Source organism: Myotis yumanensis, unplaced genomic scaffold (assembly GCF_028538775.1).
Source record: "Myotis yumanensis isolate MYYU_CA2020_CCGP unplaced genomic scaffold, mMyoYum1.0.hap1 SCAF_11, whole genome shotgun sequence".
Lineage (NCBI taxonomy): Eukaryota > Metazoa > Chordata > Mammalia > Chiroptera > Vespertilionidae > Myotis > Myotis yumanensis.
This window is the reverse complement of record NW_027223762.1, coordinates 65,047,093-65,063,376: the sequence shown is the minus strand read 5'-3', so window position 1 is coordinate 65,063,376 and position 16,284 is coordinate 65,047,093. Positions and strand designations below refer to the sequence as shown.

Below are 16,284 nucleotides of genomic sequence, written 5' to 3'. Positions count from 1 at the left end.
TTCCCGCCCCCTCCCACCAGCCTTAGGATAAGCACCAGATGCAGGGCTTACTGCTGGCAAGTGCAGCTATGGTGACATGAGCCTCTCCCGATCAGGACTGACTGGGCGCGAGCCCACGGCAGGCACAGCAAGGCCAGGATGAGCGGGAGTGGCAGGCAGCATTAGACTGCCGGTTTCTGCCCAATTCCCGCAGGCCATGCGGAGGGACCCCACCTGTGCACGAATTTGTGCACCGGGCCTCTAGTTGTTAAATAAAAATCAAAGCCTTATGAGAATTTAGACTCTAAAATAATGCTTCAGTGGATTATATTAGAGGCCATCCTAGTTACTGTAAAAGGATAGAATGGCTCTTAAGCTAGCAAGGCTGAACTTTCATATGGTTAAATATTTGTACCTGAAAGAAAGAATGAGTCCATTGCCAAGGGGGCTGCTCAGCAATGGAAACATGGAAAGTGAGGCCCAGAGACTGTGCCTACCTAAGCCCATGTAGGGAAGAGGTTTCCACAGTCCAGAGATTCAAGCTTTTTTTGGCTTCTCCTCCGAAGAAGGTGACATCACACTATCAGAGTCTGATGCTTTCCCCTATCTGACTCTTACTCCCGTCCCATGGGTAAGCCATTGTCCAGTTACGGCTTAGTTCCCCATGAAGATGTTTATAGAACAATAATGGAAGACTTCTAGGAAGTTGTAGTTTACATGGTAAGTAAACGAATGCTTGTCCTGGCATTATTGCATTTCACCTTCTGAGACAGATTTGTTAACACTGCTCTGAAGGCAGAGAATGAGGTCTAAAACGTGGGCAATGAGATCTTTATCTATAAGTTGAGGGTTTGAATATCTGTCTTCTTCTCTGTTATCACGAGTGTGCGCTCTCTGAGGCAGGGACTGCATCTTCCTCCTGCCATGGCCTCTCAGTGTGAGCAAGGAGCAGGAACTTAAATGCTGAATGACTAAAATGGGCTCCATTGTCCAAGACGTCACTTTGTAAAGTGGAGCTTCCTGAAGAAAGGGGAAAGATATGAGCGTTCAGAAGTGGGTCTGAGAGATGGGAGAAGTAGCAATTAGCATAGAATGTGAGCTTCTGGGAGGACAGATGGGTGTGAGACTTGGCCTCTGGGTGGCTGCTGAGGATGATAGTGAGAAAGGTGTCCTGAGACTAACCAGCCTTCAGTGGGTTTGGGCTGAGGCTGTTTTGTGGATGCAGTGGAAGCAGGGGGTTGGGGGTGTGAGAAGTGGCATGGCGTCTGCTGTTCATAAACCTCGTCAGCACACGTTGACTATGGTCCAAATAGAATGCTGGGAATGAGTTATTTTTGACCTCTGAAAAGGCCAACCCTTGAGAAGTGCAGGTACAACAGGGCCTGTGACACAGTGAAGCAGGCCTTGGCCAAGGGGCGTGGTGCCATCAGATGGTGGCCCATGGGGAGAGAAGGCCCTGCGGGTGGAGGACTCTGCCTGTTCACATCCTCCCACTGGACGCATTTATGGCCCAGCCTGTCTTCCTCCATGGAGTCTTCCTCCAGCCGGCATAGTCTGTCCATCGACTCCCATTAGACTGAATGTTTGCAACATTCATTTCAGCCTGTTAAACATTCTCTGTCAACTCTTCCTGGAGAGCATTATACAGACTTCAGTTGGGTTATACACTACCTAACGTCTAGGGGCCACACAGTTTCTTGTATCTCCTCATGGTTTATGGAATGCTGCCAACTGGGAATGTGACTGATCCCAAAATGCTCTTTAAGTTGAATTTTCTTTTTTTTTTTAATCTTTAGGACTGTAAAGAGCTTAAAGGAGAGCGGTTCATTAATTGGAGACTAAAGCTGTCAGTGAACAATGTTTCAGAGGAAGACAGAGGGAGCTATGCCTGCAAAGCCAGCCTGACACATGCAGGGAGGCAGTTCACTGTGTCCCGGAGAATTGCCGTTCATGTCAGTAAGTATGCTCATGGTCACTGCCTGAGTCTGCGGCTCTGTGGGAGATGGCGCTCTGACTTTGAGACGAGTGATTGATTCTCCTGAAGGTGTTGTATTGTAAATCAGCGAACTAGATACTTAACAAGTCAATTAATTAGGAGTTTTTTATTGTATGCGGGTTCAGAGCAGAATATCTCTGTCAAATTCTGAACAAACGAAGGAGTATTCCCTTTTTATATCCTTCTAGGTTTTTGTGTAAGTTAGTATTGCCAACAGCCTGTAACCTTGAATATATATCATATCTAACAAACACCTGTCATATCTATACAGACAACTTGTAACCTTCAGTACATATCATATCTAACAAATACCTGGCATGAGAATATTATCAGTATCAGCATATCAGCCCCTTACGTTAGATGGCTAGCTTGCAAGGTCAGACAGTTAAGTTTATCTTTTCTATTTTCCAAGCTAAAAAACAAAGTTATATTTTATAGAATAAGAGACTGTCTAAAAATAACATAGCTGACTTACAGAGCAAGGGACTATCTAAAAATAGCAGAGAATTTCAAACAGCAGTTTCAAACAGCAGTTTTTCCAAACGAGGGATTATTATGCCTCAAAGGTTACCAGGTTCTCACATGTCACTATTAGAATCAGAGGGTAGAAAGAATGAGACATGAGCAGTTTAATTTCCTCATCTGAGAAAACAGAATACGCAAAACCCTTGGTCCACTGTAATTGAAACACACACACATCCTGTAATGTAGAGTAGCTATTGGGATGCCTGGCCAAGAATAGAGATTTAGTAAGTGGTGGATATTGTGAAAATTACTCTGTTTCCCTGAGCCCTCACTGGTGTGACTCTTTCGGTGGCCACGCCAGCTTTGGTCTCTGAAATTGGTTCCAGGATGCCTCATGCCCATGGGGTCTTAGTTCTCAGCCCAGAGAGCTGGATTTCTTAAGCATATGCCCTGAAAATTTTAAAGCCAAATCTTAGGGGTAGAAGAAACCCGAACTAGCAATGTCACTTGAGCCATTAAGTTTGCAGAGGTTCGGGAGGAGAAGGCCTCCTGTCCTTACAAAGTGGTTAGTGGAGGCCACAGGTCGAACCCAGGCCACAGGGCCGGGCAGTGGGTTCTCTCTAACACACTCAGCAGGTGCTTCTGCTCGCTGCCTTGGCTTTTTTCCCAGTAGAGAGTTGTTTTCTATATTTACTCCTCTAAATAGGAAGAACTGAAGGCTAAATACATCTTTATTTTAACATTAAATTTATTGGGTAACATTAATAACATTATGTAAACTGTAGGCAAACAATTCCATATAGCACATGTCTGTATGCATGTCTTTGCCTTGCCCCTTCATGTCTGTCAATGATTTCTGTCAACCTTCATGTCCTGGGAATGCTTAGAGATTTCTTGATGGTGTGGCTGTCTGAGGAGGTGTGTCCAGCTTGAGTGGCTTCCTGCTTCCCACCTGGAGCCCCTGAACTGTGAAAATTAATTGCATTAGTTGTTACGATTTTTATGCTTTGGGTTTTATGCTGTGATACAATTCTGAAAGTAGGCACTTTGTGTTGGTCACAGTTGAATCCCTAACACTGAACCCAGTGCCTGGCCCACGTTAGGCACAGATCTATGTGTGAACTGAATGATTGACTACTCCTATACTTTAGTTTTGTCTGTAGCAGAGGGAACTCTTTGAAAGGCAAAATTTCAAAGGCATCTGAAGAATAAGTCAGAGGCCACTGAGTCCAAGAGTCTGATTTTATGTATTTGAAGTAAACATTTATTTTGATCTATTGTATACCCCAAATTGTTAAAATTTGATTAAAAAAAATTTTTAAAAACTACACTTTGTTTTTTTCTGTTGAGAAGCTCTCAGCCTAGTGGTAGTGGAGCTAGAGAGCATTTCACATTATGTGGTGAGGACAGTTATAGACAGTGTCTGAGGGAGCAGGAAAAGATTCAGAAGTTGCCCTATGCTGGAGTCCAATCCCAGCGGGTCCAGGGGTCCCCAAAGGTGTGGACGGAGTCAGCGAAGAAGGAATGACACGAAGACAGCCTTCAGTTGATCAGCAGACTAGTCAGGACCTCTAGCCAGGATCTCCAGCCAAAGTTCTGGTCGGAGTTCTGGTTAGGAACTGATGAGGATCTGAAGAGGATCTGATGTTTATTGTCTTGTTACATCCGTATTTATACCAGCCGATTTTAATCCTGTCAATTTCTATTACAAAGGTTAGGGCGTTTCTTATCTCCATTCCAGGGAGTAAAGATTATGTAGCTTAACTACCCGCCTGGCACTTAATTAAGGGGTTGTATCCCCTCCCTAACCTCAGGGAAAGATCCCCACCTGGGGAAACAACCTTTCTCAGAGAGGTGACCTTGGTTAAAACACATGGCACTAAGGAGAGCAAACATATTAAGAACAATATGCTATATATGCCAGGTCCCTTGAAACATATGCTGTGCAGATGTTTCTTTCCTGCAGCGACTATGTCAAGCAGCAAGGATGGACTGGCTTCCGGCAGCCCTATGGTGGCAAGTAAATGGCCTGAAGGCTTCAGAAAAGAAATGTCATCTGAGCTGAATTGTGAAGGATGAGTAGGGTTTATAGAAATAAAGAAGAGTGAGGAGGGGCAGAGAGAAAGAAGGCAAAGCATAGAAGTGCCTGCCATTGTAGATTATGTTGGATGTAAAACTAATCTAGACAGAGCATATGTACGTACAAGGTGAGGAGGCCATAGAGTCACATGGGCAAGGCCAAGGGGACCGGTCACATGCAGGCGTATCATGTTGCTTCTGAAGAGCCCTGGGTCAGGTGCAAGTACAGAGCGACAAGGCTGTGTTTGTGATGGTGAACGTTTTGAGACGGTTTGGGCAGGAGTTGAAGAGGATCTGAGGCCTGGACCGTTTAGAATGCTTCTTCAATGTCCAGAAGAGTGTTGATCATCTAAACTTGGATGGAAGCGGTAGGGCTTCTTCTCAGGCCGTCATTCAGCGACTCTTCGCTCAGTGCCTACCAAGGCCAGGTCCTGTGCTAAGCAGAGAGAACATGACGGTGAGGAAAGCAGCCAGGTCCCCTGCTCTGCCAGGGCTTTGAAGCCTGAGCAGGGAGGGAGGGAGAAATTTATCAGAGAGTGTGCTAATGATAACAACTAAGGACATTAATGCAATGAAGGAAAGGGAGATAGAGCAAACAGACAGGGACCCATTGAAAAGTCAGGGAAAGCTTCCTGATACTGGTGATGTGATGGGCAGGAGTATTCACTGAGGGGTGGAATGGGTGAGCTCTTTTGAGACTGAGGGCGCAGCCCAAGTGAGGGCCCTATAACAAGACAGACAATGGCGTTTCTGAAGGGTGGAAAGCAGACAGGTTGGCTGGAGCTATGGTGAGTGATGGAAATCATGGTGGGTTATAAAGTTGGAGAAATAGTCAGGAGCCAAGATTCGGTGGGAATATGCAATCTAAAGTGGGAAGTATGGATCTATCCTCGAAAAATGGCAGAGAGGTTGAGAGCAGGCTAGCTGATGTGACTTACATTGCGGAAAGCTCACTGTGGCTGCTGTGCACAGGATGATCCCTCAGAAACAGGAGTGGCGGTTAGTAGGATGGTGAAGAAATGCAAGTGCGATGTCAAGTAGGTACAGGCAACAGGATGGCCCTGAAGATGGAGGGGTGTGATGTGATAGATTAGAGGCATTTTAGGAGGTAAATCCACAGGTCTTCGTGTAGGATTGAATGTGAAGTGAGGGATGTGGCAAGATCAAGGTCGCTAGGCTTTTGGGCATACACAAGGGATTGGATGATGATATTATTCAACAAAATAAGGTAACGTTAGAGGAAAACTGGGGTTAGGAATGTGATCATGAGTTTGGTCATGGATAAAGTGAGTACATGGAGAATGTGAGTACACAGATAAAGTGAGTACACGGAGAATGTGAGTACATGGTGGTTTTGAGTTGCTCAAGTGGAGACACTGAGGAGGCTGTAGCCTATGTGGGTCTGGATCTTAGAGAAAGAACTGGAGATAGTACAGCTTACAAGGTCACCGGCCTTGAGGTGGTAATTGAAGATCTGTATGTAAACGAGAGTGACTAGGGAAAGAGTAGAGAGTAGAAAATAGAGGGTTTAGGAGTAAGTAGTCACAGACTGAGAAATGTTAAGAGGTAAAATTAGTTTGACTTGGTAATTGGTCATTTGAAGAAGGTGAAGGAAAAGCTGTTGCCTAGAATGACTTTTAGATTTTAGATGTGTGTGGTCATGTGGAAGGCAGCAATTATCTAGCTGGTGATGATTTCTGTTTGGGATATACTGAATCTGAATAGTTTGTAGAAGGTGCGAATATTATTGCCATCATAAAGGATGTATGTTTTTGCATTTTCCTAGTTTCCTTTTTTATAACTTCCACATCCCACCAAATGGATAGGAAGAATATGGGACTAAGAGAGTGACTGTTAAATTTTGGTGGACAAATGAGGAAGAGAAGAAGTACAGAAAGATGAAAGGGTGAGGGGGTCCATGTCATATAAGGTAGGCAATTATAAAGTGGTGTGTAGGGATGATAGAGCTAAAAAAAAAAACAGGAGGGAAAGGACAGGAAAGACATGAAAAAGCAGGGTTGGGGGACGGAGGAATGGGACTAAAGACAAGACATTAGGGTCATTGTTTCTATCTAGGACCTAGGCCAGAGCTTTAATAATAGCCAATGCTTTAGAAGTATATTTAGATTATCAGAGATTTTTATTACATAACTAGGGGCCCAGTGCACGAATTCGTGCACCTTGAAAGAAACTGTGGGCTGTGAGGCTGCAGTGGGCACAGGGGTGGGTCTCAGCCCATCTTCTGTGCCCCCACCTGGCCCCTCCCACCATGGCCTCTGGTCCTGTCTGCTGGCAGCCCTGCTCCCAGTGCTGCTACCACTCCCATGCGCTGACGGCATGGACCCCGCCCAGCAGCGGGTGCAAGCGGGGCCGTCACCGTCAGTGGGTGTGAGCGACCGTTGCTGCTCAGATCACCCCCCAGGAGCAGGGGGAGGTGGAGAAGCTCTCAGGGACAATTGAGGCCAGCAGCTGCCGCTCGCACCTGCTGACGGTGCCAAGCAACCAGGACCAGTGGGTGTGACTGGGACCAGTGCTGGCAGCAGGTGCAAGCGCCAGGCAGGACCAGGGCATGCAGGAGTAAAGAATTGTCAGTAACCACCAGAGGCTCACCCAGATGACAGCGACGGGTGCCCTGCCTTGGTCTGGTGCTCCTGCTCACCTGCTCCACCATCCTGCCAAGGCCGACACCCACCATGTTCTGTGCATGCCCTCTGGTGGTTAGTGCACATCATAGTGACCAGTTGTTTGGTTGTTTGGTTGTTCTGCTGTTCAGTCTATTTGCATATTAGGGTTTTATATATATAGATCTCATCAGTTTATATTTATACCAAATATGTAAATACTAGAGGCCCAGTGCACGAATTTGTGCACATGTGGGGTCTGGCCAGCCCACCCTGATCAGGGCCAATCAGGCTGGGCCAGCTTGGGGGAGGGGACATGGGAGGTTGGCCAGCCAGCCCCACCCCCTGGTCGAACTCCCAGTAGAGGAGACAATTTGCATATTAGCCTTTTATGATATAGAATATAATGGCAAAGCAAATTCTCTTGGTAGGCCAGCTTTTAGGTTTTTTCCTTAACAATTAAATTATTTTTGGTTTAAAAATATGCATTTATAGAGTGACACTGTCACGACATGAGTTCTGATTTTTTTTGACAAATGTTTTTTGAGGGTCTGCAAGTTTTTTTAATGCTATTATCACATTAAAGTAATTGGGAATGTATTGTATGTGATTCTAATGCAATTTCATGTGTGATTTCTTAGCAGAAAATGTTGGACATGAAGGAAGAATCCCTAAAATAACGTATCCAATAAACAATACAATTGAAGCACAACTTGGTGAGTAAAGTTATGAAAGCCGTTGAAATCATTAAGGGTAGAAATCAACAGCCTAGTGAATTTCTTGAATTTCAAGGATAAAGAAAATTCCACACACATCCCGTTTTCCAGCTTGGAGGTACCTGAGCTCCTCAGGAGAGGCACCAAAACAACAAACCCAGGGAGCCGAGTCCTGGGCAGTGGTGGTATCCAAGTCCTGTCAGCGAGCACGGCTGGTCTCTGGTCTAAGAGAGTGAATTTCAACCCGCTGGCCTCAAGCATTTTACAGCCTGCACTACCTGATGTGTAGTCAGAGGCTCTGACCTCTTCCCTTAGATTGTCAAATTAAAAACTGACAACAGCCAACACAACAGCCATCCAGGGTGAACGAATCAAAATTATACCTATTTTTTTGTCAGATAGGCAAAACATATATTTTTTGGTGCGCTACAAATTTTAGTAATTAGTTTATGTGTGCCATGAGTTGAAAACGATTGGAAATCACTGGTCTAAATGATTAATGTCAATCTGTTTATGCAAAGGCAATGAAATGTAAAAATAATTCCCAAAAGAGATGATAAAACTACTAATATAATGTTGGTCAAGAATTCTGAATGATATAATCTCGCACTGGAAATTATTTTAAAGGAGTAGAGAGAGTTATCATGTTATTTTCCTTATTTTACTTAGGAAGGGACCAGTGAACATTGCCTCAGTTTATGATCTAAGTGAAGAAAAAGGAGCTCAAATTATTTTTTAAAATGTAAAGGTAATTGCTAATAAAATATTAGTTGAATACTTTCTGAAGAAAAAAGTAAATTAAACAAATTATTATTAAAAGATAAATGCTGAGGTTGAATCAAATATTAAAATCCGGTTACATGCTATTTTTAAAAGACATAGTTCTAAAATACATGACCTAGAAGATTAAATATAAATTCATATGCCTTGTATAACTTGGCAATATGAATCTTTCAATCTGATAAATGTCTTTTAATGCAAAAAATTAAATGACAAATTGAATCATTTGATACTAATAAAAATTATAATTACCCCTCTCCCCTCAAAAAAAGTTATGTGCCAAATAACAGTGCATCAAAATATTTGAAGCTAAAACTCTCGGATATACAAAAGCAATATGATAAGACAATACAATTATTTCAATTATAGTGGGAGATTTTAACATCCTCTGGATTTGACTAATTTGTTAGTCAAATAAGGATCTGAAAAATTAGATTAACATGATAAGAATAATGTATTAAATAAATCACACTAATACAAATTATGGAAACCTCAAGAGTCCCAGAAGAGGAAATCAACAATTCTATCTTCTATTCATTTGCTTTGCTGGTTAGATTTAACTCACAGCCATAGTTGCAGATTACTTAGAAAATAATGGCAGTGAAAACATGTCAAGCTTCATGGAATGTGACCAATGCTGAATCTAAACAAGATACAAATATCATCATTATCAATAGTAAGTGCAGAAATAATAGAAATGCATAAATTAATAATTTAACTTTATCAAAGGGGGCAACAAAATAACCCATGGCAAAAAATAACAAAGATAAAAGTAAAAAGATCATGACTTTATTAAATGGTAAGTTCTAGAGTTGGTTCTGGGATAGAAGGGCTGGGGTGGGGTGGGGTGGGTCTGGGCGGGGTGAGGCAGGGCGGAGCGGGGTGAGGTGAGGTGGGATGGGGTGGAGTGGTGTGGGGTGGGTGGGGTGGAGTGGGGTGGGGTGGTGAGGAGTGGGGCTGGGTGGGGCGAGACAGGGCGGAGCAGGGTGAGGTAGGGTGGGGTGGGGTGGAGTGGGGTGGGGTGGGGTGGGGTTGAGTTGGGTGGAGTAAGGTGGGGTCGGGTGGGGGTGGGGTGCTGTGGTGTGGTGTGGGGTGGGGTGGGGTGGGGTGGGGTGGAGTGGTGTGGGGTGGGATGGGGTGGAGTGGGGTGGGGTGGGGTGGGGCGGAGTGGGGTGGGATGGGGCGGAGTGGGGTGGGGTGGGGTTGGGTGGGGTGGGGTGGTGTGGGGTGGGATGGGATGGGGTGGGGTGGGGTGGGGTGGGGTGGGGCAGGTTTGGGTGGGGTAGATGAAAAGAAAAGATAGAGAACCTCCAGTAAATGTAATCCCCCAAAGGTAGAGAAACTCAAATATGAAAGAAATGAGAAAGCTTATCAAGCAATAAGTGGAAAGGAGATAAAATCTTTTAAAAGGCGTTGGTCCTTACATACGTATTTTAATAAAGGTCTTGTAAACTTCCAAGGAAATAATAAAGCTCATAACAGGATATTTGTTTACATACCACCATGTGACTTCACCAGTGGATTTCACAAACACCCAGAAAAGATGAGTGTATCTGTATTGACTCTCTTAATTAACTTTCCCCCACTTCTTGTCTTTGAAAATTCTAGCCAATGTGTTTAGACACTAAAGAGAAAAGAGATGTAAACTGCTGTGAAAGAGGAAGGGGGTGAACATATAATTATTTTAAATGACCTATGGATATCTACTTGGAAATTATAAGAAAATTCTCTAAAAAAACTATGATAACTAGCAATTCTTCTGTAAGGAATTCCAATATAAAATAAACTTTCAAAGCTAATAGCATTTTTATATGCCTGAAATAATCATATATTATGTAATTAGAGAAATGGCATTCAAAATTGCAACAAAATAGCAAAATATTAAGAAATAAAAAGAACAGGAAATTTGAAAGACCTGCCTACATTAAAAAAAAATTTGCAACATTTAAGCAAGGACATTAAAAAAGACAAGTCTTTGTGATTCCTTAGCATGTTTCCAAATGGGACACTCAGTATCAGAAGTAGGTTATTTCTCTCAGATTAATGTACATGTTTAATATCTCACCAATTAAATGCCACTGAATGTCCTGAAACTTGACAAAGCTTTTCTAAAGTCATGTCAAAAAATGCTGGCAAGAGTCAGCAAAGAAATAATCGAATAGAAGAAATTTACTATATATTAAAGTATATTATAAAGTTATAATAAATACATATTGATATTTGCATACAAATAGGTTAAAGTAACATAAAACAATAAGCAGATGCTGGAATATATAGGAATTTAGTAAAACAGATTTGGGGCATTTAAAAATGTGTAGGGAAAGAGAAATATAGTATATATGTGAAGTTAATATAACTTGTTAAATTTGAAGACTATGTAGTTTATTCTTTATCTTATAACAGACACAAAAATACATTTTTGATGAATTAAAGAAATATCTATATATATAAAAGGCTAAGTAACTGACCATCTGTCCAACCGACTGACGGGCTGGTACATAAGACGCACACTGGCAATCTATAATAGAAGTGTAATATGCTAATTAGACTGGACAGCTGGACGTCCTTCCTGACAACCTTTCGGACGAAGCCAGGGCTGCAAGGGCCGAGGCAAGCCTCCGTGGCTGCAAGGGCCAAGCTCCTTGCATGAATTTTCGGGCATCAGGCCTCTAGTTTAAAAATAAACGTTGACTTGCGCATGCGTGATATTTGTCCCTGTCTGATACTGGCCTCCCATTTAAATCAATTCTAAGACAGTTTTCCATGATGCTAGCATTTGTGATGACTATTAATAAATCACAGGAGAAACTTTAGACAGAGTAGGAATATTCCTACCTGAACCTGTTTTCAGACATGGTCAGTTATATGTTGCTTTCTCTTGAATTCGAAGAGCATGTGATGTTAAAGTTAAAGTTGTAAATACTTCATCACAAGGGAAATTAGTCAAGTGTTTTTACTCTTAATGTGGTATACAGGGAGATATTAGAATAATTTTAATCAATTGATCAGTCATTGTTTTTATATCATGTTTTTGTTGTTTTATATCATGTTTTTGTTGGTTTTTTTGTTTTTTAAAATATATTTTATTGATTTTTTACAGAGAGGAGGGAAGAGGGATAGAGAGTTAGAAACATCGATCAGCTGCCTCTTGCACGCCCCCTACTGGGGATGTGCCCGCAACCAAGGTACATGCCTTGATCGGAATCGAACCTGGGGCCCTTGTGTCCGAAGGCCGACGCTCTATCCACTGAGCCAAACCGGTTAGGGCATGTTTTGTTGTTTTTATATCATGTCTTTGTTGTTGTTATATCATGTTGTTATTGTTTATTTATTAATCAATTTATATATCATTTTCATATAGATTTTACAAATTTTCTTTAATCTCTGACACTTCTATTATAGAGAAAGGGCGAGTAGCAATATTAAAATATTTCTTCTAATTAATTTCTTTTCAATGTGCATGAATCCATGCACCAGGCCACTAGTTTATAAATCACAGAAGTGACATTAAAAAATAAAGACAATTTTTTTTAATCTAATGCCAAAATGATGTACTTTCGAAAATAAAATCAGTGGAAGAAGTCACAAAAGATCAAAAAATTAGACTAGCATAAAAAATATAGATGGCTCTATAGATGAAAAACAGTGAAGACAAGCTCCCGTGTCCCTTGTGAACTCTGCCCAGTAAAGCAGATCAGCACTGACCACAGGAGTGTGTTTTTGGTGATGAGAAGGTAGTCAAGGCTCAAACACAGGGCATATTTGTTAAGCGGATCACTTAGGGTAGAATTTTTATGGAGTGTTTGTGACTGCGGTTTCAGGCTCCACCCTTACTGTGAACTGCACCATCACAGACTCGAGGGACAACACCAACCTGCGCAGCTGGAGGGTCGGCAACACTTGGGTGGATGTGTACTACCAAGAGTCCAAGCGGGTCCAAGAAGGAAACGAGTAGGTGTTTTGTTGTCCTGGCTTCTCTGCGAGCCAGCGACACTTTCTCCAGTTCAGTGATTGGGTTAGTACTGCTGCCTGAGAAGGTTCCTGCCTTCTCGCCGCTCCTTTTGCTTTGTCTCTCGAAGACCTCAGTGCTATGTGTGGGCGAGCAACTGTTCAAAGATTGTCACGCTCCTGCGTCCTCGTTCCAGATGAGGTGGACGGGAGGCGTGGCCTGCTGGAATGAGACCCATTTCTGTCAGCTGCTACTGAAAACCAGTCTCATTCCCAGGCACGTGATGGACCAGAGGCCTTCGGCCTTAAGCAGGAAACACGTGGCAATACAGGGACCCTTGAGGAGCAGTGCATGGTCATTAGCTGACTGAGGGCATGAGCCCCATTTACGACGGTATGAATCGCATGATGTGGAACAAGACTCATGAGGTCAGAGGGCAGGGACGTGTGTTGGGCCTTGCAGTGTAGATAAGTTAGGGTAAGTGGAGAAGGAGAGGGGAAGTCCTTTAGGGTGGAAGATGGGAGTCTACAGTGAACAGAACCACACTTCCTTGTCACACTGTCTCCAAGAGAATGCAAGTTTAGAACTACACCATGCACACACTTTACTGAACTACTCGGGGAGTATTTGTAGGTGCACGGCGGCTGGAGTGTCTCTAGGAAAGAACCTGGTTCTCCAGATGAGGGGTCATGAAACATGTCGGGGAAGATATGACTCAGGTACTAATGATCGACTCTTCTTTCACAGAACCCACGTTGCTTTTAAGGAACATGCTAATTACACAGTTGGCATAACCTTTTTAGAAGTGAAAATGGAAGATTACGGCCGTCCCTTCACATGCCATGCTGGTGTGTCTGCAGCATACTTCATGCTAAAGCCCCCAGGTAATGTTCCCGTGGGCCAAGTACTGCTCAGAGGGCTCAAATGGTGGCAAGGACACACACGGAAGACAATGGGCATGAAATGCAGGCATGTGGCAGCAGGGTGGTGGGACACAGACAAACCCAGCATGAGGTACAGGGTGAGTCTGAGAAGGCTCTCCAGGCACTGCAACTCCAGCATGGGGTGTGTGGGGAGTGCCATGTTAACATATTGGAATGCATGTGGAGTAACATGTTATCAGGCGTGGAATGTGTGGGGAGTGTCATGTTAACATATGTGGAATGCGTGGGGAGTGCCATTGTTAACATATGTGGAATGTGTAGGGAGTGCCATGTTATCAGACGTGGAATGCGTGGGGAGTGCCATGTTATCAGACGTGGAATGCGTGGGGAGTGCCATTGTTAACATATTGCAATGCATGGGGAGTGCCATGTTATCAGACGTGGGGAGTGTGGGGAGTGCCATGTTAACAGACGTGGGGAGTGCCATGTTATCAGATGTGGAATGCATGGAGAGTGCCATGTTAACATATGTGGAATGTGTAGGGAGTGCCATGTTATCAGACGTGGAATGCGCGGGGAGTGTCATGTTAACATATGTGGAATGTGTGGGGAGTGCCATTGTTAACATATTGGAATGCATGGGGAGTGCCATGTTATCAGACGTGGAATGCATGGGGAGTGCCATGTTAACATATTGGAATGCATGGGGAGTGCCATGTTATCAGACGTGGGGAGTGTGGGGAGTGCCATGTTAACATATTGGAATGCATGTGGAGTAACATGTTATCAGACGTGGAATGCGTGGGGAGTGTCATGTTAACATATGTGGAATGCATGTGGAGTAACATGTTATCAGACGTGGAATGCGCGGGGAGTGTCATGTTAACATATGTGGAATGTGTGGGGAGTGCCATGTTAACAGTGACATGTTCGCCACCAAAGTTCTGGAAAACAGGTGTTCCTGTACCAAACCTGATTGCTCAATGTTTATAGTCATGTGCTTGTGATTTTCAGCCTTTAGGTGGTTTGTTATAAATAATTTGATATGAAAATGAAACGTTTATGTATTTTTTTATCGGGTAACTTTGTAAAATTATCTGCAGACACTGAGCAGAGGCCTTCAGACTTATGTACACACATGGCTCTCCTGACGCCGTGCAGAGCTTACCGTTGCCCACGGGAGGGGACACAGCCGGGGAGACCGCAATGCTGTAATCATAACCTGGGACACAGCTTAAACCGCCAGCGGGCGAGGGGAGGTGCTTGAAGACCCGTTTAAAATGCTGCCGTGCACCTTAGCAAGACTGTTTTTTCTTGATTCTATTAATACCAACTTGTTTCCTTGGCTAGCTACATGCAAGAGGGAGAGGGCTTGACTTGACAGTGTCCCTTGGTGATCGGTTTAACCGTGCTTGCATGTGTCTAGCTAAAGTCCTACTCGAGAGGTTTCTCTAAAATTTTAACATCAACATTAGCTCAGTGGGTGCTGTATGGAGCTATAGAATGCGCCTTGGCCCCTGACCTCCTGAGTGTCCATCGCCTCCCTTCCAATAACAAGGAGTAGGGATGCGTCCACAGCAGCTGCAGTCCTGACACACAAGCGCGTGCATGGCCCGGAGGCCATAGTCACTCTGCCCTGAGCTGCTTCAGCCGTGCGTGAGCACGCAGCACCTCCTCTCCTCACCTGGGCCCATGGGGACTCTCTGGGTTGCAACAGATGGAAGAAGCCTTGGGCTTATCAGCCACCATTATCCATTTTTACTCTTCTCAAGGACTTTCTCTTGTCATAGAAAGTAAATTTTTAAGTTATTTTTTATTGATTTCAGAGAGGAAGGGAGAGGGAGAGAGAGATAGAAACATCAGTCATGAGAGAGAATCATTGATCAGCTGCCTCCTGCAAACCCCACACTGGGGATTGAGCCGCAACCCAGGCATGTGCCCTGACCAGGAAATCAAACCATGATCTCCTAGTTCATAGGTCGATGCTCAACCACTGAGTCATGCTGGCTGGGCAGAAAGTAATTTTTGGTTTCCCCCAATCAATCTTGTGCATCTGTCTCTCTTGGTGGCTCATCTGAGTGGTTCTTGAGGCTCTATCACCAGTGCGGTCCTTTCCTATCCTCATCCCTGATAACCTCCCCACTCTCAGGGCTTCAGTGTCATCTCTGTGCAGGTGCAGCCCACATGTCCAGACACACCCTCCCTCCCACCTCCCAGGTGGCGGCCTGCATTGCCAGCTGCTTGCTGGACTGATTCTGAACTTTGTGGAAGAGAAGGATGTCATATGTTTTTTTCAGTGTTGCTGCTTAGGCCTATGGGCTCATTGCTGCATCGGTGCTGTAGCATGCAGCCGTAGTTCATTCTTATTGCTGAATCCTATTTAACTGAATAACTAAATCAGTTTATCTATTCTACTATAAATATGTCACCATTGAGTTGTTCCCACATTGGAGCTATTCATAGATCATCTGCTTGGACATTTCAGGCTGTGAGTTGTTAGGTGGAGAGGCAGTCCTCCATGGTATATCCTCGAGTAGGATTACCACAGAGGACTCAGGGGCCACCCAGAGAGAAGAGGGGAGGAGACTGCACAAGACTTGAAGGAATTATCATTGAAATTGGCCTCAACCTAGAAGTGTGAGTTCTTTGTTTAGTGACCTTGACTAAAAATGACCAACATAGATTTTCTTTTTTGTCTTTTTCTTTTGTTTTTAATGTTGACACTATTACAGATTTCCCTCAGTTCCCCTTCCCTTTGCCCGCAGCTACCCGCCCCCCCCCCGCCCCTGCTCCGACATACACCACACTGTTGTCT

General features: G+C 43.9%; 1 protein-coding gene across 1 annotated transcript in view; it reads left to right on the top strand.

The window, feature by feature from the left end:
• The window catches only part of IL1RL2 (interleukin 1 receptor like 2), a 52,489-nt gene that overhangs the window by 11,202 nt on the left and 25,003 nt on the right, over positions 1-16,284 (top strand). Inside the window, 4 exon segments of the mRNA XM_070429775.1 lie at positions 1,776-1,935; positions 7,782-7,856; positions 12,458-12,587; positions 13,333-13,469. Coding sequence (XP_070285876.1) covers positions 1,776-1,935; positions 7,782-7,856; positions 12,458-12,587; positions 13,333-13,469 — 502 coding nt within the window.